Source organism: Solanum pennellii, chromosome 5 (assembly GCF_001406875.1).
Source record: "Solanum pennellii chromosome 5, SPENNV200".
Classification (NCBI taxonomy): Eukaryota; Viridiplantae; Streptophyta; class Magnoliopsida; order Solanales; family Solanaceae; genus Solanum; species Solanum pennellii.
Window position 1 is genome coordinate 3,588,239 of NC_028641.1, and position 23,018 is coordinate 3,611,256.

At 30.2% G+C, this 23,018-nt stretch overlaps 2 protein-coding genes across 3 annotated transcripts; one reads left to right on the forward strand and one right to left on the reverse strand.

Moving 5' to 3' along the window:
- Positions 1-11,577: 11,577 nt before the first annotated feature.
- On the reverse strand, positions 11,578-16,704 carry LOC107020568 (cysteine--tRNA ligase 2, cytoplasmic). Of its 2 annotated transcripts, XM_027917151.1 has the most exons (10): positions 16,384-16,704; positions 15,398-15,461; positions 15,074-15,235; positions 14,160-14,330; positions 13,806-14,087; positions 13,601-13,726; positions 12,947-13,168; positions 12,747-12,863; positions 12,149-12,396; positions 11,578-12,043 (listed from the first exon to the last, which is right to left on the reverse strand). In XM_027917151.1, exons 1-10 carry the CDS (start codon positions 16,554-16,556, stop codon positions 11,914-11,916), a joined length of 1,695 nt encoding a protein of 564 aa, XP_027772952.1. In that variant the 5' UTR covers positions 16,557-16,704; the 3' UTR covers positions 11,578-11,913. The 2 variants fall into 2 exon arrangements, with proteins under 2 accessions (XP_027772952.1, XP_015076469.1); XM_015220983.2 differs by having other exon boundaries at positions 11,578-12,396; positions 16,384-16,703.
- A 2,149-nt stretch (positions 16,705-18,853) lies between these two features.
- Positions 18,854-19,809, forward strand: LOC107020569. Its single transcript, XM_015220984.1, has 2 exons — positions 18,854-19,657; positions 19,741-19,809. Exons 1-2 carry the CDS (start codon positions 18,854-18,856, stop codon positions 19,807-19,809), a joined length of 873 nt encoding a protein of 290 aa, XP_015076470.1.
- The last annotated feature ends 3,209 nt before the right edge of the window (positions 19,810-23,018 follow it).

A 23,018-nucleotide genomic window follows, 5' to 3' on the forward strand; every position in this document is an offset into this window, starting at 1 on the left:
TATATTGGTTGATGACATCTCAAGGAGAAAGAAAAGAGAGTGTAAGCTTTTTTTCTTTTTAAGAATATGACTCAAGATCAACACTAGGGTCAAGGGGTCCCAATGTCTCATGGATAAATAATATAACGACTGTGTGTTATATAAGGTATAATAATAATAATAATAACAATAATGATAATATATATAGTGAAATTACATAAAGCATTCGCAGAGTCATAAATATTATTTTTTAGTCACATAAAAATTATTTCTTAAACATTTTATACCACAAACTATTATAATATAATCGATTATAAATTTTAAATCATGAATTTACGATAAAAAAATGAGAAGAATGAAGATTTAAGATCTAAGAAAACGACATTTTTTAGTGACACGAAGTGGAAACACAAAGTGTAGTTAATTAGTAGGACATATATATAAACTTATATATAGGTGGGGGCAAGGGAAGTTATATGTCAAAGTTGTTTTTCTGTTTTTTTTTTCTTTTAATATAAAAAAAATAAATTATTTTCTTGAAAGTGCTTTAAAAAATTGTCATTATTTTCAAGAAAATATTGAATAAAGTGTGATGCATGTGAAAGTTGTAGGGTTGTTGAGAACTATCAAATGATTTGAGTTACATGCACTGTTTTACCTTTCTTTTTGCTGTGCAATTTTTCCAGTTTCATTCCACTTTACGGTGCGAGTTGGTTTGATTCGATTTGTTATTATGAAATAATAATTTTAAAATATTTTTTTAGGAAAAATGTAAACGTTAGTGTATCGATAAAAAATTATTGTTTTTTTATTGAACTTTCACTGAAAAATACCTTGTGATTATTTTTATTGATATTTTAATTGAATTAATAAAAACGAAAAACAAAAATAATAATGTTTTCTTAGGAAAAAAATAAAGAGTTTTCTACGTTTAAGTGAGAATCTAATTCTCATTATGCATTTTTTCAATGAATTGATTCAGTGAGTGGAAAATTTACGTTATATAACACAATTTTTTATTGATTTATAGTAAATAAAATCTTTATTTCTAATCGTTAATGATTCTGAAATATCTCAGCTTATTCGAATAGACGATTGCTATTATTATTTTTTTGCTTTTTATGAAATAAACTAGATGGAAAATTCAAGAGAAATCCAAATGTATGATGATTGGATTAGGGGACAGAATATCATATTAGATTTTAGGTTAAAGTTGCCTATAAAGTGGTGAACATATATAAATGCCGGTGGCTTTTGTGAATGAATATAAGTTTACATACTATTGTATTTGAAACTAGAATCGAGATTTAAATTTTACGAATTTTAAATTCTCAAATAACGAGTAATAATAACATATCTAAGTTATACTTATATAATTCAATGTTTTCTTAAAAAAATTATATCCAAAACAAATCTGTTAAATTTATCTGAATCAAACTTATATTTTACTTTTTATCTTCGCGTTTAATCATAGTATAATAAAAGATCGATCTTTGTACACTATTGATAAATTTTACCTTATAATAAAAAGTTACTATTAATACTCACCAAGAAATTTATTAATTATATATTTAATAAATATTTTCTTAATTTCATTAGTGGAAAAAACTTTAAAATCTTTACGAAATTATCTAAGATGTCTAAATAGAAAATTTACTTTATATAAATTGATAGAGTTAGGTTGTGTTACACTATTATTATAATCTAAACTTAAATAGTACGTTAATTCGTATTTTTATCATGTTATTATTTAATATTTCTTGTAAAAAAAAATATCTATAATTACCTATTAATAAATAAAGTTAACTTTATTACTTTCTTCTTTTAGTATATACTTACATTATGCAAATCCAAAAGACAAGAGGGAATTATTATTGTAATATACCAATATTAATAAAAAAGAGATCGAACGATACCCTTTGTCTGCCTTAAATAAGTAAATATTTATCTAATTTACCTAAAATAGGAAGATATAAACTAAGAGACATAGAGTTTCTTTAATAGAAATATTATTAAATTATGTTGACAATAATTATTTGTGTATGGTGTTAAGCAATAAGTCATATTTAGGAGGGACGATTTTGATAAGATTTTAGCTTAATTCTCATCGGAATCTAAGTAGTTTATTTAAATTGATCTGTTACGTTATTAATAAGAGTTTGATTCTCCGTCATCGGAGGGGAGAAAAGGAATCACAACATTATGACTAAAATGAATGAATGAACTAACATAACAATGTTCTAAAAGTTATCAGTATTACAAACTTCAAATTTGAACCCCACAAATATAACTCATTGATGATCAATTTTTTAATTTTTTTTTTTATGTTTGCGTGATTGACGTTGATAACCATTTTCTTTTATTAAAAAAAATAATTTGTGCTTTTATTTTTTTCTTCATAGCAAGTGATCTTTCAAAATCTTACTAACTACACAAGAGAAGCTAATTTTTGAAGGTAGAGTGTAGGCATATCGTAATTCTGTCTCGAAGATAAAGAGTACGTTTTTGATAAATCATCAATTCGAGAAAAAACAGTTTAAAATAGTGCGGAGAAAAAATAACGAAAGTAAAGAAGTCATGATAAAATACAATAGAAAGCATAACAAAATACTATTATGCGTTGCCTTAAAACAATTTTTAAAAAAAAATTAAAATATCATATAATTTTTTTTATTGCATTATGTGTTTTTGAAAAAATTATTTTTTGAAAAATGGTACATTATCGTAGTTAGGAATAATTTATTTATAGACTTCTTAATTTAACCATAATAATAGTATATGATTCAATGACTAAAGAAATTAGGGGGAAAAAAATCGAACAAATAATACTTTTCGGTTCTAAATTACTGATAGCTAACAATATTTTTTAATAATCTGTCGTTAAATAAGATTAGCAATGAATTTTATCGTTTAAAATAGAATTTTTAGCTTTTCTTTCTTGGTAATTATGATACCTATCCTCAAAAACAAAAATTTCAAAAAGTCAACAAAAAATCATGCATCATAAATATATATGTGTAGGGTCAATATATTATTATACATTATATAGTACAATGGTAATTATTGGGTTCGTTAAATTAACCTGAAATTATGACATCTAGATTTAGGAGTTAATTAGACTTAGATTAGGTCCTATAATGAAAGCTTATAAGAGAATTTTTTTTTCTCAACACTAAACCTAACTGCCTATAATTCAAGTTTAAAATATGTTTAGGTCTAATCATATTTATCATATATGTATATGGATCTAATGATTTTCACTTTTGTTTCTTTATCTTATCTTTGGTGGGAATATTAGAAAATTGAAAATGTATAGAAATGAAGCAAAGGATTGGGCCACAATATAATTAGCCCTTCTATATGGGGCTCAAGAAGTTGGTTTGACTTGTAAAACAAAGTATTTAATAAAGTTATTTGGAACGTAATGGAATTGATGAGATCTCTTTATTTTTAATCAGATCGATTTCAAGACTTAAAAACGAAGAAAACTTGATATAGAGTACATACTTGTTTCCTTCTATTGGCCGAGTATGCAAAATGAATTAGAATTATTCAAGTCAGACATGATCGAATATTTTATACCTTGAAAAAAATATATCGAGATGAATGATCTAATATTTTCACTCTTAATCAGATCGGGTTCGAATCTTGTAATGAAAAACTCGTGTTATGAGTATTTACTCATTCATTTATGTGCGATACAAATTTAAATTAATCGGATCGAAGAGTGTGAAATTAACTTAGCACTACTAATTAGTGGTTGAGACTTTACTAGAAGTGCCTAATAAACCACACAACTTTTGGACTTCCTCTTAGGTTTATTTTGCAAGCTTGTCAAAACTAAGTGGCTATGCATACTAAAAATTTTGGACTTAATTAACTTTAGGGTTTTCTAAGTTGCAATATTTTGTAAACACATAAATGAAGCTGTCAAAGATTTATTTCATTTCTTCTCTATTATTTTATTTAAAAATCAAATAGAATCTTGACCATAGAAAAAAAAAGAACTTTTGATTATTTTTTCTTCCCCTCCTTTTTCTTCCATTAAGGAAAGTCTTTTCTTTCATCTTTTCTTTTTTTGGTTTGCTTTTTTTACTATAATAGATCCAAATGGGAGAAAATATATGATAAATAGAAATTCGTGTTACGTAGGATTCATTGTCATTTATTAATCTGACTAATTCAAATTCGTTTGACATATATAAGATCCATTAAATTGATTTTTTTTTTCATTTTTCATAGCTCGAATACGAACGACTAAGAATGAAGGAACTTATTGTAAACTAATTACTAATAGATGGTCAATTGAAAATGGTACACAAGTTTTGAAACAAATTGTTAAACCAAGACTTAGAGTATAAAGAAAACTCAACTCTTTGTCTAAATCATGCAACATGCCAACATCTTGATAGTATTCATTTTTAGACTCATCGTGTAGGAAAATATTCCATGACATCTAATATTTCAACAACCAAAGTGTGTGATTATATTGTCCATTTCTATGAAGTTTGTTAATGTGGTGGAGTCAAAATTTTTATTGAAAAAAATCAAAATATAAAGAAATAAACATATGAAGTAGTCAATCAAGACAGGTAGTTTCAACATTTATATATTAAATAAATGAAAATAATTTTAGTCTTGTAGACGTAGAATTATATTATTTTTAAAAAAAAAAGAATTTGAATGAACCTCTTGCGCCCCTAGTTACACGAAACCGCCCCTAGTTAGTTGTATGACTTGGGATGAGTAGTATTGGTTTTAGTTGATTGAGAATTAGGTTTGAAAATTCACACCTTTAATTTCAAACTTTCTTACAAGTTTAACTAGTTCTTGTACCATTAATCTAATCTACCATGAGACTAAATTAAACCTATTTCTGGTACTCAAATAGTTGACAAGAATAAGTTCATTTCTCCCTTAATTAACTTCACTTCTAAATCTAAGTAACCAAGAGAAAAAGAAAAAGGCCAGGGACAATTTTTTTCTTTTGTTTAACCATCTGATATTCGTAATTCGCTAGTTTGACTAATCAAGATTTGTGTTGTGAAACTTGTTCAAAAGGAAAGTGCTTTCTATCAGGATTCAAGGCAACAAACACTACAATAAAAATGACTATTGCTTTTAATTCTTAATTGCCGCTAAATATGTATTTTTAACGGCAATTGTCACTCTTTGTATATGTCCCTAAAGCCTTTAGCGATACTGATTCTAATGGCACTTAACTAATGCCGATAAAAATTTTAGCACTCTTTATTAGTATCAATATTTAATGCCACTAAAAAAGTTATTTTTATTATAGTGGAACCAGAGACTTTGTCATAGGGTTTGGGTGATCTCATCCATCTCATCAGCTTATACCTTTTAGTGATTTTAGATTCTAGATTATTTTACTTCCTAAGAATAATAAAAAAGGATTATATGTATAACTAATTAAGGACTTTGGTTGTCTTATATATGCAAGTGTCCTAAGGTTACTTACATTTTATATTGAAACATATGCTATGCTTTAGGGTTGTCTTATATATGTAAGTGAGACTCTATTATTATAATTCTATAGGAATGAATAGATTCATAGAACCAAAAAGTTTTTTTTATTTTAATATTGAAACATGGTATACTTAGGATAACAGTTGCAAAGAAGAGCCAAAGTCATGTTAAAATATTAGGGTTTTTGCATGCACATGGCTAGTGAAATTATATTAGGAAGAAGCACATGTGAATGTGCCTCACACTATTGAAACAAACCCAATTGTAGTATATATAGGAATCTAGGAACCAAGAACAATGTCACATTAGCCATATTTGGGTCCTACTTATACTAGAATAACCACTACCTCCATCTTTTAGTTATAAAAAAATATTGGTTCAGCTCAGTCTGCTAGTGATATTATTCGCTATAATTTTTAGTCATCAGCTCAGTATCAAAATGAGTTACGAGGTCTAGAACCTTGTTTACTTATGTACTCGATTGATATATTTGCCCTATTTTGTTGATGTGTGATTTGCCTATGATGTTATAAATTTTTGTTTGTATATTGTAGCGTGATAGGGAAATATATGCATTTGATATTTATATCGGATTGATTAATGTAAGATGTATATCGTGTATACAATTTTAAATTAGATAGTTATGATTAAGTAATATGTATCAATCTCGCTTCAGTTATAACTTTTTAGATTTAAAATGTTTGATTTAATATAAATATCGAGTAGAAATAAATCTATTTTTAGGATGTGGTAGCTAGCAAGCATATTATACTTGTCCAATCACATTTGTCAAGTTCTCTTGTTGATTAATTAACAAAAACTGTCCTTAAACAAGTTGTTCCTTTTTTCTTGTTAATGGTATTCCATAATCTTGATTAATACTACTATTTAAAACACTTTTACTTAAGGGGGATCTTAATCATGTAATTAATTTTCTTTGTTGTTGATTGAAAGTGATGGCAATATTATTGTTCAAAGATCTCCCAAATCCTAATTATGGCCCACCATCTTGTGTTTATCAATATTAATCAACCAATTAGAAGTAATTGCATGGATTTTAAATTATATTATATTTCAGACATGATCCCATCATAATGTACAAAATAAATATAATTAAATCATTAACTTTCTAGTCATCTTACTTCCTTTTTGGAACCATTACTTTGGAAAGATCCAAAAAAAAAAAATTAATTATAGTTAATACCCAACAATTTTGACTTAATTTTCAAGTTGTAATCTCCTTTTTGGGATGTTTTCAAAAAGCATAATTTAATTAATCCAAACAATGTGGGTATGACTCAATATAAGTCCATACATGTATTCCAAGTGACACCTACCTACTCTTTAATCATATAATAATTAAAGAGTAATGCATAAGTCTTGTGAAATGACAATTAGTTATAAATAATCAATAATTGTGATATTTAAATCAGATATTACTTACTTTAACTAATATAAGATTTTTACAAGCTTTCATCAGTTCAGATATAGAGTACCTCTCTGTGGTAGCAACACACACCTTAACTAATATCAAACAATTTATATTAGCTCTCATCAGCTCAGATATCGAGTTCCTTTGTAATTCTGCACCTCATGATTGTTGTCGTCGATCTTTATCATGTTGTTAATTATATAATTTATCAAAAGACATGCTGACACAATTATCCTATAAGTGCCTTAATTATTAAATATTTTTTATAAAACTCTTATTACATTTAAATTATATATGTACGTTGATTATTAATCTATTAGCTAGGGGATTAATTAATTAATTAATTAATTACATAATAGTCTAATAAAATGAACCCTAGTTTATAGAGTAGACACATCTAGACTATTTTAATTATGTTAGATGTCAATCCCATCATAACCTTTTTTTGATTTTGAAATTACGATTAGTAATTAATTAATTCATTAAGGAAAACCCGTGAATTAGGAGGGGATTAGTCAATCAATAAGACAAATTTTAATGTGATTTGATTTAGGGTTATATCAATAATAAAATAAATAAAGTACATAAACACCACTTAATATGTCGTGCAAAAACAACTAACTTAATTAGTAATTGGGAGATCTTTTCAGATAATTAATCACTAGAAAATAGAGAATTTTTTCATCACGAATCAATAAAAAATTTGTACCTTAAAAACATAATTTTTTATTTATTTTTCATCGAATTCGCTCATTAAGAAAATATATAGTGGAATATAGATTCTTGCTGAAAATATTGAAAAACTTCGTAATTTTCTTTATTTCTTGTGAAAATAATCACTAATTTTTATTTTTTTTAATAAAACGGTATAATTTTCAAGTAGTGAATGTGATGGGATTTGATAAATTAATCATACAAATTAGTGTATTATAATCTAATTTAATTTAATGAATTTCTACTAGGTGCTTTCGACTTTTGTGGGCTCCAAGTAATATTATAACATGCCACGTGTTTTTTAATATTCATATCTTTCATTATTTATTTTTAATGTAAAGTTAAACTATTAACAAAAGCATATCTTCTCATACATTTTGAATACTTTATAGATATATATATATATTTTAATAGAAATTAAATAAATTGTGATTAGAATCTTGATCACAAAAGAATCCAGCTCTGATTAAGTCACTATAGTAACATAAAAGTATACAAATATTTTTCAAAAAAGTATTTTATAGAACTTCGTATAATATCGAATAAAATTAACATATTCAGTATAATTCTATAAATAAAATCTGAATAAGTGAGATTATTTCTAATAAATTGTCAGCTCAAATAAATATCGTATAATCAACGTATACATGTAAAAACACACGCATATAGACATCTTAGGCATGTGATCTTGGTCAAGGCTAGGATTAATTAAACAAAAAAAAATTAATTTGAGGTGTTTGGAATTAATCACTTTAATTATGCAATATTTTTATTGGCATAATTAGGAAAAAATAAAGGACTTTGGTTCAACGAGAAGTCAAGTTTATATATATATATATATATATATAGGACGAATATTAATTAAAGTATTATTTGTAGTTCAAAGTGAGTTTGAATGTCTTATATGTTATACACATTAGGTCATTCTATTTTATTTTAATTAAGTGATCAACTATATAATATACAATTATATTCAAGGAATAGATAACCTAAGATGACCTTTCGAGAGATCTATTAATTAGTGTACAATACAATAATGTATTTGTTATTAATTAGAGAACCAATTAGTAATGTCCTTTTTTTTTATAATTAAAATGTGTATGATTATTATAATATAGTAGATAGCAATTAGGATGACTTAAAATAAATTGGATTGTCTTAGACTTATCTAAGACCTCTCTTTAATATTTACTTTCAGTCGATGTTATGTCAAAATCAAATAATTAATTTTGACGATTCAAAGTAATGTGAGAATATATATCAATTGATTGAACTATGAATATACATATGAGAGACATGACTTGTTTCATTAATTTGATTTCAACATTAGACGCGATTTAATTCAATCATAGTTGCACTCAAGGTCGTAATCAGTAACCTAGTTATAGCTAACGTGTATTGAGAATCATGATATCGCTGCTAAAACTCAATGAAGGCAAAAAAACAAAATGATTTCTTTTGTTGTATCGAGGTGTTAATGGAGTAACCGTATACTATACCTATGTTAGTAAAAGAAAACAAATAACTCATAAAATTAATCGAAATATGCGGAAACTAACTTGTAATACATGTTGGTGCAAGGCTTTGATGTAAATCCAATCAAAATGGGTACATCGAAGTTGGGCCCAATATCCAATCTACTAAACTTAAGGCCCAATATTTCCAATTACTACAAGAAATTCAAGTATTAAGATTTTTTTTAAAAATCATCGCAATTTCATTACAAGTTATAAATTACAAATTATATTCGCGAAAGTACTCAAAAAAAGAAACATTATTTACATTGTTAGTGAAAACATGTTTATTTCTATAAGAAGGATTCATTCAAGGTGTGAAATGAAATATAAGGAATTTCACAATTTTTGAATAAAACGATCTTTTATCTTCTTCATATTGAAAAAGTAGAAAAAATAAATTGTTAATTGATAGAAATAAAATGACTTTTCGTATAAAAGTGGACAATCTCATTAAAAAGAATTTATAACTTGACTTAGCAACACAATAAATGACATATTTCTCGTTAATCCGCGTATAATCAACTAACTAACGTAAAGACTAAAGAAAGAAAGCAAAAAAGGAAATTATTTCATGTTTACAATATAGTTTCCTCAAGACAAACTCATGAATCATGATGACACTTCATATGTACTATCAAAAAAATTATACATTTTCTTTGTGGAAAAAAAAATGAAAAGTCCAACAATGTGGACATATTATCCCTTATTATTTTCACCTTTAATTTTTTTCCCACTTTGCGGCGTTATTCGAAATTTAAAATTCAAGTCAAGTCCTTAAATTGACAACTTGTTATTAGTATCCAAATTTTACGACGATATCAGGATTTTTATTAATAAAATTAAAAATATATAAAAATTGAGAAAAATTATATATATAAATAAAACAATTTTAATTTCATATGCGATATTTTTTATAAAAAAATTCAGATGAACCCCTTATACGTATAGTTAGTGGGACCCAAAATAAGTTCAAATATTCTTAAAAATAGAGAAAATAAGACATGTAATAATGTTAATGATAATGGTGTCATATCATAGGACTTGAGATTTTTAATTTCTTCAAGCTCTGATTGTGATTTGTCAAGCAAAGTTAGTGGCATGACTCTAGGTGTGAGATACACATGTTTCATGATATATTTGGGTTAAGAAAAAATATTATTTGTGCTCGATGTTTATGTTAAATTAATTAGAAATAAATTAAAAATTTAAATTTTATTGAAATTTATGAGTTTCTGCAGTAATAACTTAGTTTATAATCAAGTATTTATAAACATTTTATATATACTTTACAAAAGCTATTGAGTTCCCAAAAACTCATATATTGTATACTGATTTTACGTCTCATACAAAATCAATTATGTTTTTTTTTTCAACCTACCCTACTCCCATCGATCCATCGATCCCATCGCGACTCGCTCAAGTTTTCTTCTAATTCTTCCCAGCATTTTCGTTCAAAGTTCAGAGCTTGCAAAAATATTTTTTCAAAAAAAAAATTTTCCATCATTTAGCTTTATAAATTATTATTCTTCGCCCCGTCCTGTTTTCATCCCTATTTGTAGCATTGGACCAAATCAAAACCTGATTTTAGAATTTGGGCCATATGGTCCATATTAACTAAATGTAGCCCAATTGATTTGGGGAGGAATTGCACAAAATAGCCGTTTTAGGACCCCTAAAATTTACACACGTCTTTAGAATTTAACCATCTAAAAATTAACTTCTGACCCAAATGAGTCTAAAGTTTGAATTCGGTTCGGGATCTAAGTTTAGACCTGATCATCTGAAGTTGACCCGAAGGTCTAAAGAAGAAACACTAAAGGTCTAAGTCAGAGTGAAGTAGGGTCTCTAAAAAAGAATTCACTATCGTTGCATGGGGTCTTTTTTTATATAGAACATATCGACTACAAATTGACTATTGCAAAAACTGGCTAACCTTTAAATAATTTTTAAAGTCTAATATGTTTTAAATATGTTCAAAGAGGCTACATGGAGTCATGATATGGATGATGGAACAACAACATATTCAATGTAATTACACAAGTGATGTCTGAAAACAATAGAATGTACGCAGACATTAATCTTACCTTTCTGAGGTAGAAAGATTGTTTCTAATGAACCATTAGAAGTCGTCAGGAAAAAAAAAGTTTATGCGAGGCTCATGGGACTCGAAATTATTATGCATGCCCAGACAAGACACACAACAACATACTCAATGTAGTTCCAGGAATAGGACTTCGATCCAAACAAGACATTTTCATTCCACCACTTGTGCAAAAAAAAGAACTTTAGAAGTATTAATATAGGCTACTACTGATAAGTATGAACAAGATTATAGAACCAAGTAACAAGCAACCAAAAAGAATGAACATGGCAAGAAGGAATGCTACTTCATAAGAACAAAAATAGAACACATATTAGCACCACTTTTATGCAATCAGTAGAGTGAAATAGCTATAAGAATATCTCCAAATAGTCAAAAACTGGTTGTGCCAGCATATTCATAAGTATTATCAGTACAACAATGATACAGTTTACATGTCAATTGGATCGCTTAATCCAAGGCAAGGCAAAAATGTGCCGTGAAATGTAATAGGAAGTGGGCGTTAAGCCTCAGGCTCTTTCTTGTAAAGAGAATTATTCTGCTCATCTTAGTTACATGCCCAGCGCAACAAATAGTATCATGTATGTCTCATCCATAAAATTTCTAGTTCACAAGTTAACGAGTTCAATTAAGTATGCAAATAACTCCAAAAATGAAATTCGATACGAGTAATCAGAGAAGGGCTACTGAGGTGGCACCGTAGTATGATCTTGTTGAGCTGGCGCAGCAGCGGGCTGTTCTTGTTGTGGTGCTGCAGAGGGCTGCTTTTGTTGAGATGGTGCAACAGGCTGTTCTTGCACTGCTGCTGCAGACTTTTTCGGTTGAGCTGGGGCGGCAGGCTGTTCTTGTTGTGGTGCTGCAGAGGGCTGCTTTTGTTGAGATGGTGCAACAGGCTGTTCTTGCACTGCTGCTGCAGACTTTTTCGGTTGAGCTGGGGCGGCAGGCTGTTCTTGAATGGATCTTACACAAGGCCTCCAAGCTGTTTCTGTCGTCCCTGTAATGTCCATTAAAGAGATACCCTTGGCAGCTAGATCAGTTCTGATTTGATCGCTTCTAGCGAAATCTTTGTTTTTCCTTGCTAGTGCTCTTTCCTCTATTGCATGCAGAACATCTTCCTCTGTTAACTCAGCCCTTTTCAATGCCCTCTGTTTAAATTGCTGCAGAACCTGCAGAAGAAAATAAATCAGTTAAATAAGACTCAACATCTGAAAGTCTAATATAGTAAAAGGAAACAAATGTGCTCTACATTCCAATTGGTTCAGCCTTACTTGACTAGTAACAGGATTACCAAGAAAGAAAAACTTTGGACACATAAACCAAATAAAATTTTAAATACCAAAAGTATACTTGTATTAAAAAAAACTGTTTTTGTATGGAATGAGGGCTATAACACAACTGACACAATGGAAATGACAATATTAACCAATTCTAAGTATAGAAAGGTACTAGTCATTTTTGAACAAAAGAAAGAATGCCAAAAAAATTGAGACATAGAGAGTATTAATTCAGGCAGCACCTCAGCAGAAGTTGAACCAGCAAGCAAGCCAAGAACATCTAATACTGCCTTCACTTCTTTCAAGAGCTCGGTCAGGGACAAAGATGCAGATAAGTGTTGTTGCTTTTGCTGCTTTTTCTGGAAAGATGAAGGGATAATGGAATGATTCAGTTATCACACCAGCCATATGCAGAAGTTAAAAAGGAAAGTAGTGTTCCCACCTTCAGTATGGTCAAGCAACTATTCATTTGTTTAAGGGCTTCTTGAAGAGCAGCATTTAAAATTGTAGGTGTATGCAAGTCATCAGAGAGCTTTGTCTTCAACTCATTACGCAGCTTATTGATGCATTCTTGGGCCTGAGGGGTAACACGCCCCTTTGCATTTTTTGCAGTTTCAGTTCCTTGTTGGAAAGCTGACAAGGCTTCTTCAGAATCTAGTAAGGTCTATCAATCACAAAAATTACCCGAATAAATGTCTAAAAATAAGACAGATGCTAACTATAGATTTGAATTGGGGAACTATGGTTTTGAAGTCGCATGAACATTCATATATATAAAAGCTTCAGACAACCTTTCATTTTTTAATTGAACTAGTTAGTTGCTGAAAACATAAGCCTAAAATCTTATTACTCAGTTCAGCTATTGTACATGCGAAGTAGCAATAGAACCACAATCCTAAGAGCCTCGACTGCAGATCTAAAAGGAACATACATGGACAGACAGAAATTAAAGAGGAAAATAAAAAAATTGCATAGGAATCGGCTTATACCAATCATCAAGAAGCAAATAATCAAACTCTTTTTGAGAATGGTAACATTAAAGCAAAAATAATTGAACAAGAGGTATTAAAAGTTACATTAAATGTGTATTCCTGACCTGATAAATGTAGAACACAGATTCTGAAGCAATTTCTATCTGTGATATTGAGTAGTTAACCGGAGATCGGTAGTGATTCCCCAACAAGAAGTACCTCAATGCAAGGGGATGGTACAATCGAGTAACCTACAAAATATGCATGCTATGATCCATAACATTTTATAAAACAACCATATTAAGACAGTAGCTAAAGATTATATTCTACCTCACGTATAGTGAAGAAATTCCCCAATGATTTTGACATTTTCTCATCATCTATGTTCACAAAACCATTATGCATCCAGTAGCTAATATTACTCTCCTGGCAAGCAGAGCAACTCTGGGCAATCTCATTTTCATGGTGAGGAAAAGTCAAGTCCATTCCACCACCATGTATATCAAAGGAATGTGTCAGGTAGTGCGCACTCATTGCACTGCATTCTATATGCCAACCTGGTCTTCCAGGACCCCAGGGGCTCTCCCAACTTGGTTCACCAGGCTTTGCAGACTGTAAATAAATGAAATTGGCATGTCAGACTAAAATATTAATTCTGAAGAAAAGTAAAAGAAAACTTCGCACCTTCCACAAGGCAAAGTCGGCAGGATTTTTCTTTCTTGAATCAACTTCAACTCGTTCTCCAGCTCGATTATCTTCTAATTTTCGTCCAGACAATCGACCATACTCTGGAAAACTATCAACAGAGAAATAAACATCTCCATTGATTGTGTATGCACAGCCATTAGCCATAATCTGCAGGTTACACCTCAAGATCATTAGCATTAAGAAGAAAGCAAAGTACACCTGAATAAAAGAAAAAAAACAAAAAGCAGCTCAAGGTAAATCTAAGATAGAAAGATAATATGATTGCATACTTTAAGCAGTATTTGCACTTTTCTCCCATCCAACACTGAGTTTTACTTCTCTAACCTAACTATTAATCCTTACTACACACACTTCTTCTATCATTATTTACAAGAATAAATGTTCCAGACTCCCTTTTAATGCAAAGCATGCTATCACGGAATGTAGTTCTAATTACTTCTTCTTTTTTCAGAAGTAGCAGAAATTGACAAACAAGTTTGCATTATAGAACTGATAAGCATCCATATTATTGAATTTGAGAGCAGGAGAAACCACATATAACGTCAATGTCAAATAAACATAACAAGATGAATCCTAGATCCTACACTATCAAAGATTCAAAATGACATGCATGATTTCAAGATTATCCTGAAAGCATCTCTATCTAAATGAATCTATTACAACCTCTATCCAGGGAAAAGAAATGAGAGAAAAGTTTGCATCATAAAACTGCAATAGCATATTTTAAAGAGAAACAGACCTCATCTCTGCTCAAGTGGGGTTTGAATACAGGGAGAAAATGGGAGGGATCACATCAACAAGCTTTGACTTGTAACAATAAGTTTTGGAACGGATTATCTAAATGTGAGTGTAACAATAAGTTTTGGAACGGATTATCTAAATGTGAGTACCTTAGCTATCATTTCCTTAATCTGCTCCATGTGCTCAGTAACACGTGGCTGATGAGTCGGTTGGAGGCACTGGAGATCATCCATGTCTTTTAGAAACTCTTGGCAGTATCGACCACTCAGAGCTGTTGGGTCTTCTCCAAGCTCATTAGCCCTACGAATTATCTGGAAAGAACAGCTGTCATGCGTTTGATGTATTATATACAGTGAGCTATTGGTACTGCCAAGCTTATCCATAAAAAATAAAAAGAGAAGGGTCTAAATTCCTTTAATCTCGGGAAGAGAGAACATAAAAGAGACTTACTCCCCAAAATTTGTATATCTCACCTTGTCATCTACATCGGTGAAGTTGCGCACATACATAACCTCATATCCCAAGTATTTCAGATATCTGTAAATTCCAGATCATGGAAAATTCCTATCAGACAGTTGAGTAATTTGAAGTAAAAACAATCACAGACTACTAAAAGAACTAATCTAAATGCACTTACATTGATTTATACCAGAACACATGATAAATAACATAAGTCTCATCATAATTAAACAGATGAAGATCAAAACAAAAGCCCCTCAAGGCATCAAGAAGATGCAAATTAGTTACAAAAGTAGAAGCAAAAACAGTTATCAAACTAGTTTGGGGTCTCTTGAACTACAAATTCTCTAAATCTCACTCAACTAACATAGTTGAAGTGTAAAAAGAATAACTAAACCTTAAAACCAACTAACTGATACAATTCCAATTTATTGGTTTAAACTAGACATTTCCGAATAATAACATCTAGACCACCAAATTCCTCAAAATTAGACATGTTTTACTCAATTTCTGATTGTGTCTTCATTCACATACAACAAACAGAATCAAACTTCCAATTCTTATCAAACTAGTTAGAGTTCGTAATAAATCCAATTATATCCCTCAAGTCCTCTAAATGAAACTGATATATTCAAACTTACCAACTTTTTATAGCCTACTTCGGAAAACATAAGTGCTTCTGCAAAGTAGTCGAAGTGTTTTTCAGAAGCTAAAAAAGAGTAGTTTTTCCCTAAAAGAAAGCACTTTAGAGAAAAATTCACTTACAACCACTATCAAAAAATTATTGGTAAAACACAAACTACCTATCGACAAAAGTACTTATTTTTAAAGCATTTTTCAAAATAAGCTGATCATAGAAGCTTGGCCAAACGAGCTAAATCTCCAATTAAACACCAATAGCATAACAAGAAATAAACAAGCAAAAACTACAAACAGCTTGAATCAAATCCAGAAAAAGCAACAATCTGATGCAGTTACAATTGAAATTTAGAAATGTGACCTGTAGAGAAGGTCGAAGGCGACATAGGCACGAGCATGGCCGATATGACTGTAATCGTAACTCGTAACGCCACAAACGTACATTTTGACCTTGCCAGGTTCCTTCGGTATGAATACTTCCTTCTGTCTCGTCATTGAATTGTACACTTGAAATTCCACCTTCTCGTTCGCCATTACTCAGAAATTTCTCCGATCGACCGGAACGGAGAGTCAATTTACTCCTCTTCCTACAAAAACCCTAATTCCGGCCGTTCAGATTTGTGCCTATCGAATAATAAGAAGCGTTACTTTTTTTTTTCCTTTTATTCAGCTTTTATTTTCCTCTCTTTATTTTGGGAAAAACTTTATTTGCTTAGTATATAATTTAGGGGGAAAAATCACATTTACATTATTCTTTTTTTGCTTTATTTTATATGAGTCAACTTATACTGAGTTCGATTAATTGAGTTGGACTCTTATGGTAGAATAGTTGAGATTCATGTTTTACATGAGTCAACTTGTGCTAAGTTGACTCAATCGAGTTGAGCTAGTGATAAAATAGTTGAGGTTCATGGATATAACAGCAGTATTATCAAGTGCTTTTTTTTATAAGATTCATATTTTTCTTTTAAGACTGAAGCAGACGGGAATAGAGATTACAAGGTGGGAATTGAAACACATGCTTTCACAAATGAATCTTATAATACATGAATCTAAATTTTAATCAAATTTGTATATTGTCTCTGTTTCAATTTATATGAATTATTTTCCATTTTAGTCAATTTCATAAAAAAATATATTATATTTCTATATTTGGTAATAAATTAATTTTAAAATATTCATTTTAAAATTAATGAAATGATTTTCTAGACCACAAATTTCAAAAAAGAAAAAGTTAATTTTTTATGTCAAATCAAACTTAATTCACATAAATTAAAATATAAAAAAAATTATAAACATCAGACATCGCACGAAAAAAATAAAAATGAAAAAGGAGTTGGGCTTTGTGTACTTTAAGAGTTGAATTGGGCTTGTGTTGTAAAGGAAATTAAAGGAAAAAAATTACTTGAATGAATACATTTTAATAAATAATTATTAATTTTAATAATACTTTTTATTTATTATTATTTATAGCAATAAATAATAATAATATGATAAATTTATAATATATATTAAAAATAAATTATGTATATAATATATGTGTATTAAACTTAATTTATATGTGCTTAATAAACTATTTTCTATAATATGAATTAAAGTTATATTATAGATATATTAAAAGTGATTAAGTGAAAAAAAATTATTATTATTACAAAATGATAAATATTTTCTTAATATTATATATTTACGTAAGTTTCCTATGAAACTTCAAACTTGCAAAGAATAAGCAAAAAATAATTCTTTGGGCAAATTGTCTACCAAAGACATACACTTTTTGTTTGGACATTCATATGGAAAAATTCTAAATTTTTGTACTAATAATAACTTAGAAATTTTGTACTTTCTTGGTTAATATATACATAGATAAAATTATGTATATATTAGGTAATGATAAACTCTCTTGATGAAATTTTTGTATCAATTAATACACTAATTATTTGTAGTTGGTGTTTATAAAAAAAACAAAGAAGTCCAATAACTACACTTCACAACTTGAAATTCGAACAACGTTGAATTTAAATTTCAATAATCTCATGACAACTCATCATTTATAAAAAACTTTTGTTAATTATATGTGATCAAGAGAGGAATTTGTATTAATTAAGTGGTGCTTAACTTGCTACATGACAATTATACTCTTAATTGGTAAACTGAATGTCCTATTTGAATCAAGACTATAAAATGAATATTGCAAAGTCGTATAATGGAAATTTACATAAATATATTATAATTAAAAAAATACCATTTATAGCAATAACATTTTTTTTCACTTGATCACATTTAATTCAATACTATTAGCAAAGAACAATAAAAAGTTAGTGATAAAATGGTCTATAGGGTTTTTCAACCTTAACGTTAGTCTTGAATTTGAACAGCAAAAAAAAAAAACTTTTGATATGAGTACATCTTATATTCATAATCATGAATAAGCGAGTTTTCAAACATCCTATATGTCGATTTAGTTTGATTTTTTAGTTTGGATTGTTTTTTATCCAAACTATGAATATACATAGAAAGCCCAACTATCAAAAATATGGTGTAGCGGAAAAGCTCTTTCTTCAACCAATATCGAAAAATTTCTTGATACAGAGTGTTTTCTCGATAAAAACAAAACGCAGATTGTCACTTGCACCGCACATTTTAGCACATACTCCCTATATTCCAATTTATGCGACACATTTTGAATTTTGAGATTCAAACAAATTTACATACCAATAATATTATTTCTCCAAACCTGAACATTAGTACTCACCCTACCCCCACCCCCACCACCCCACATATATAAAGTTTACATTCTCGTCGATTTCACAGAAAAAAGCCATTAACACCCAATGGGACATGAAAGATCGAAACATCTGCATAATTTCGACTTACCTTGTGGTTTAAAGTGGGGTAGTCGGAAGTTTTTGAGGTGTGCGAAGGTGGATTCCAACGGAGAAATTCCTCATTTCCATCGGAGATCAAATGGGTCTGACGCAATCGGACGGCGGATGAGAGAAATCGACGTTATGGTTAACAATCGGAGATCTAATGAGGTTAGGGATGAGTTGTTGGAGGAAACGGAGGTGGGTTTCACTCGGAAATTCAGGTTGGCGGGTTACAACAGTGTTGCCGGAGGCTGCGGTGGAGGAGATGAAATCGCGGCTGTACGGAAGAAGTTGATGTTTGATCTTCAAGCAGAGGCTGATAAGATGAAATACGCGATTTTTGGAGATGGGTTGGAGGAGGAAGTGTCTGTAACTCCGGCGACGGCACCGATGGAGGTTACGACGGGTATAGATGCCTCTATGCCGTGGAACTTACGTACTCAAAGAGCGGCATGTAAGGCGCCAATGAACGGAATCGTCGGCGGCGGTGGAGGTGGCGGCAGATCAAATGAAGCTTTGAAGGTTGATGTTATCAGTAACAATCGTTTGTCGTCGTTATCACCGTTAAGGACTGAGAACAAATCTGTAAGACTTCGAAGTGAGTTTTCCGGCGCCGGAGATTCATACACCGACGAGAAGAGAAAGAAAACAAATTTCTCCGTTTCGCTTGGTCGGAGAGAGATCGAAGAGGATTTTATGGCAATGATTGGACATAGACCTCCTCGTCGACCCAAAAAACGAGCTAAAATAGTTCAAAAAAATTTAGACGTAAGTATTTTTTTGACAATTTTTTGATCTTTTTGATGAATTGTGATTCGAAATTTACTGTTCCATTGTTGTTTGTTTTGCAGACTATATTTCCCGGGCTATGGTTGACGGAGATCACACAGGACTTATACAAAGTCCCCGATGATCAGTAGATTCGAAAAGGTAAAACTTTTATCATAGCGGAGTCAGTATTTAAAGCTTATTGAGTTTTAAAATCAATAAATATGTATATATTCAATAGATTCATAAGACAAAATATAAGATTTGAACTCCTGGTAGAATCAGGATTTTCAGTGTAGATTCTTGAGTTGTGTCAAGGGGGTTTGAACGAATGATCTCCTATCTCCCCCCCTAGTTTGAACGAAAATTGTATTGGCCTATAGTCGACAGTCTAGCTTTGCCCCTCGATAAACTAATGTAGTTTCAGATTTGTATATCATGATTGATTTCAAAATGTGTTAACTTAATTGTGTTGTATATACAATGTTTGTTTTTGCAGATGGTGACTTTGATTGATACTGGTATAGTGGCATCACCTTTTCGAGTTTGGGTATTTGATGAAACTGTTGAATTTTCGTTGGTAATGAAAAGGGGTGTAAGAGGAGGATAAAGTTGTTACTGCAATGCTAATTTTGCGTAGAGGTGATTCGATCTGTTCATATTTTCTCTGGTTTATGTGTTCACTGGAATAAGTTTTAACATAGTGTGATGTTCTTAGATCAAAGACAATTGTTCATATAGTGAAAAAAGGTTTCATCTTTTTGAGTTGCGTATTACATTCTACATTATCTTTCTGTTCTTTTCAAATTAGATACGTTTTGCTTCTCATTAACAGTTTTACGCAGTGAAATGTTCATAGATCAACACCGGTCATATTGAGTTCAAGTGTGTTATGTGCTACATTATGTTTTTGTTCTTTGCATATTCACAACTATGTGATTGGTTACTCATATCTGGTGTCTAATAGTTGAAATTCTTTTCATATTCTTTCTAAAACTCGAACAAAGCTGACTGCTCGATTTTGTTAACCTTCATATGTTGCTTCGATTTTGGTTGAACTTGATCAGGAACTAGGATTCGTAGTAGTTATTGTGTTGGCTTTTGTTTCTTGTCTTTTGGGCACAATCGAAATCTGAAAACTGGTCTATAACCTTATCTTATTAAGCTGGGGATTTACTTGGTACAAAATGGTTGTTTAGATATCTGTCCCTATTCCTGCATCTTTTCTTTTTATGCTATAGAGGTGATCAAATCAGTTCACGCACAACTCGACTATTTAACCAGGTATTTGCTTTCTTCCACCAATACATCCACCGTGTAACTTTGTTCACCAAAGCTTACGTAGAGTGGCAATGAGTAGATATTACTTAGCATTTTTGTCGCTTATTTTTGATATAATGGTGGTGTTTAAGCACACCTCGACTATTCAACCAGGTATATACTATCTTCCACCAACATATACATTGTGTAATGTTGTTCATTAAGGCTTAGGATGTGGCAGTGGGAAGATATAACCTAGCATTTTTGCCATTGTTGTGATTTGAACTAGTCTCTCGTGATTTTCAGTCACTTCATTAACCGTTTCACCACGTTCTTGACTGCATTAATTAGAATATACTAAGATGATCAGTGCAGTGTTTTAATGTTAAGCAAGTGAATTTTAGAGGACATAACTTGAGCTTGCACCTTTAATATATGTTTTCCTTTCTTTGAATTTCGACTAATCTAGATTCAGACTGCATAAGTTGTGAGGCTCGTTTAAACGTGAATTATGAGATTTTTTTTTCATATCTAAAGCTCGAATCGAAGTTACATGTGTTCATCTTGGTGTATAGTCTAAACATGTCTTCTATTGAGATGAGAGATGGCTGAATTTAAGTTGGTAGATTTGGTAAAGAAGATTCCTTATTTATGTGGCATGCTAATATTATTTACTTTTTAGACAAGTAACATTAAATAATGAAAAGAAAATAGAAGGATTTTTTTTAAAAAAATACATTATTTAATTTTTGCTCTTAAATTTGAAAAATTGTAATTTATGTTTTGTAGGGTTTTTTAAACCATAATATTTTTTGGTAGGCAGAGTTATTCAAACACTTGTGCTGATGAAAGTTAACAGTTATCATCAAACGCACAAACTAAATAATTATTTTTCTATAGGTATAGTTCCTTTTGAATAATTTTTTTGGAGGGAAACTGGGTTAACTTTACAAATTTGACTTTTTGACAAAGTGATTGAAATTTAAAATTGAGATTATCAATCCCTAGATTTTAAAATATTATAATATGGGATTTTTATATTGACATGATAAAACTATATGAAATTAGTTGATTTAAAATTATGATTCTTCCAATTTGGAGGTTTTAAAAATTAGAACTCCTGTTAGATTAGGTCATTTTAATTATAGTAACTAAGTCTATAAAACAGTTTTACCGTTAGACTAAGGTGGTTTCAGTATAAAATTTTTGAAAAATATTTTCTCAAAAAAAAAAAGTTTCGCGTGAAATGTGTGTAAATTAAGTTTCACAAAATGGCATTTCACGTTCATTATGTCCTTCCCATGGTCCCGACCCTCCAACATACTTGCCTTTCCACGTAGCCCCCATCCCCATCACTCCGCACCCCTACCCCGTCCTCACTTTCCTTTGTACCGAACACACCTTAAAAGCCCACATTTTTTTCATCTTGGATCAAGTTCAGGCCCAAAATGTTCAAGGTTATTGGATCATTTGGTATTTTATGGGCCGGCCCAAAATTTCCGTCTATTTATGATTCATTTGGTTGCCTTGATAAAATAACATATAAATTACTTAAATACACACCTTTATTTTTTATAATTTTCATTATTCCCTACTATTTTAAAATATCTCCAAAATCCCTTCTTTTCCTTTTAAATTCCATTGTTCTAGATACATTAAGTTTCACATTCAAGCACACGTTTCTATTCCTAATTTCACTCCCTTAATCCCTCCCTATTTCACTCCCTTTAACCTCTTCCTATTTTCACTCCCTCAATTTTTACTTCCTTCATTTTTTAATTTTCAGATTTATTCTCTCTCCATAAGATTTTTCAAGAACCAAGTAAGTTTTCGCTTCACAATTTTTTCCGAAGAACTACCAGATCTCCTCCCTTTCCACATTTACAAAATATATAAGGAAAAAGTGAAAGAGATGATGTATCCTCATTGCTCCTTGCAACATCATCGTTTCCAGGGATCCTCTTTTGCTGATGAAATCATTTTCCATTGTTGACAGTGAGACAAAGATACAGAAGTTGGTATAGAGCAAAGATAAAAGTGTAGGGGGATTTCTTGGTCATTTGTTTCTTTTTGCTTTCAACAGATCAATTGTTGATTTTTT

Coding starts and splice junctions, on each gene's coding strand:
- LOC107020568 (XM_015220983.2), bottom strand. CDS start 16,556: ATGGCGAACGAGAAGGTGGAATTTCAAGTGTACAATTCAATGACGAGA. Junction 14,331..15,073: donor TTAAGGAAATGATAGCTAAG/GTACTCACATTT, acceptor TGTAACCTGCAG/ATTATGGCTAATGGCTGTGC. Junction 13,727..13,805: donor ATTTCTTCACTATACGTGAG/GTAGAATATAAT, acceptor CATATTTTGTAG/GTTACTCGATTGTACCATCC.
- LOC107020569 (XM_015220984.1), top strand. CDS start 18,854: ATGGGACATGAAAGATCGAAACATCTGCATAATTTCGACTTACCTTGT. Junction 19,658..19,740: donor TAGTTCAAAAAAATTTAGAC/GTAAGTATTTTT, acceptor TTTGTTTTGCAG/ACTATATTTCCCGGGCTATG.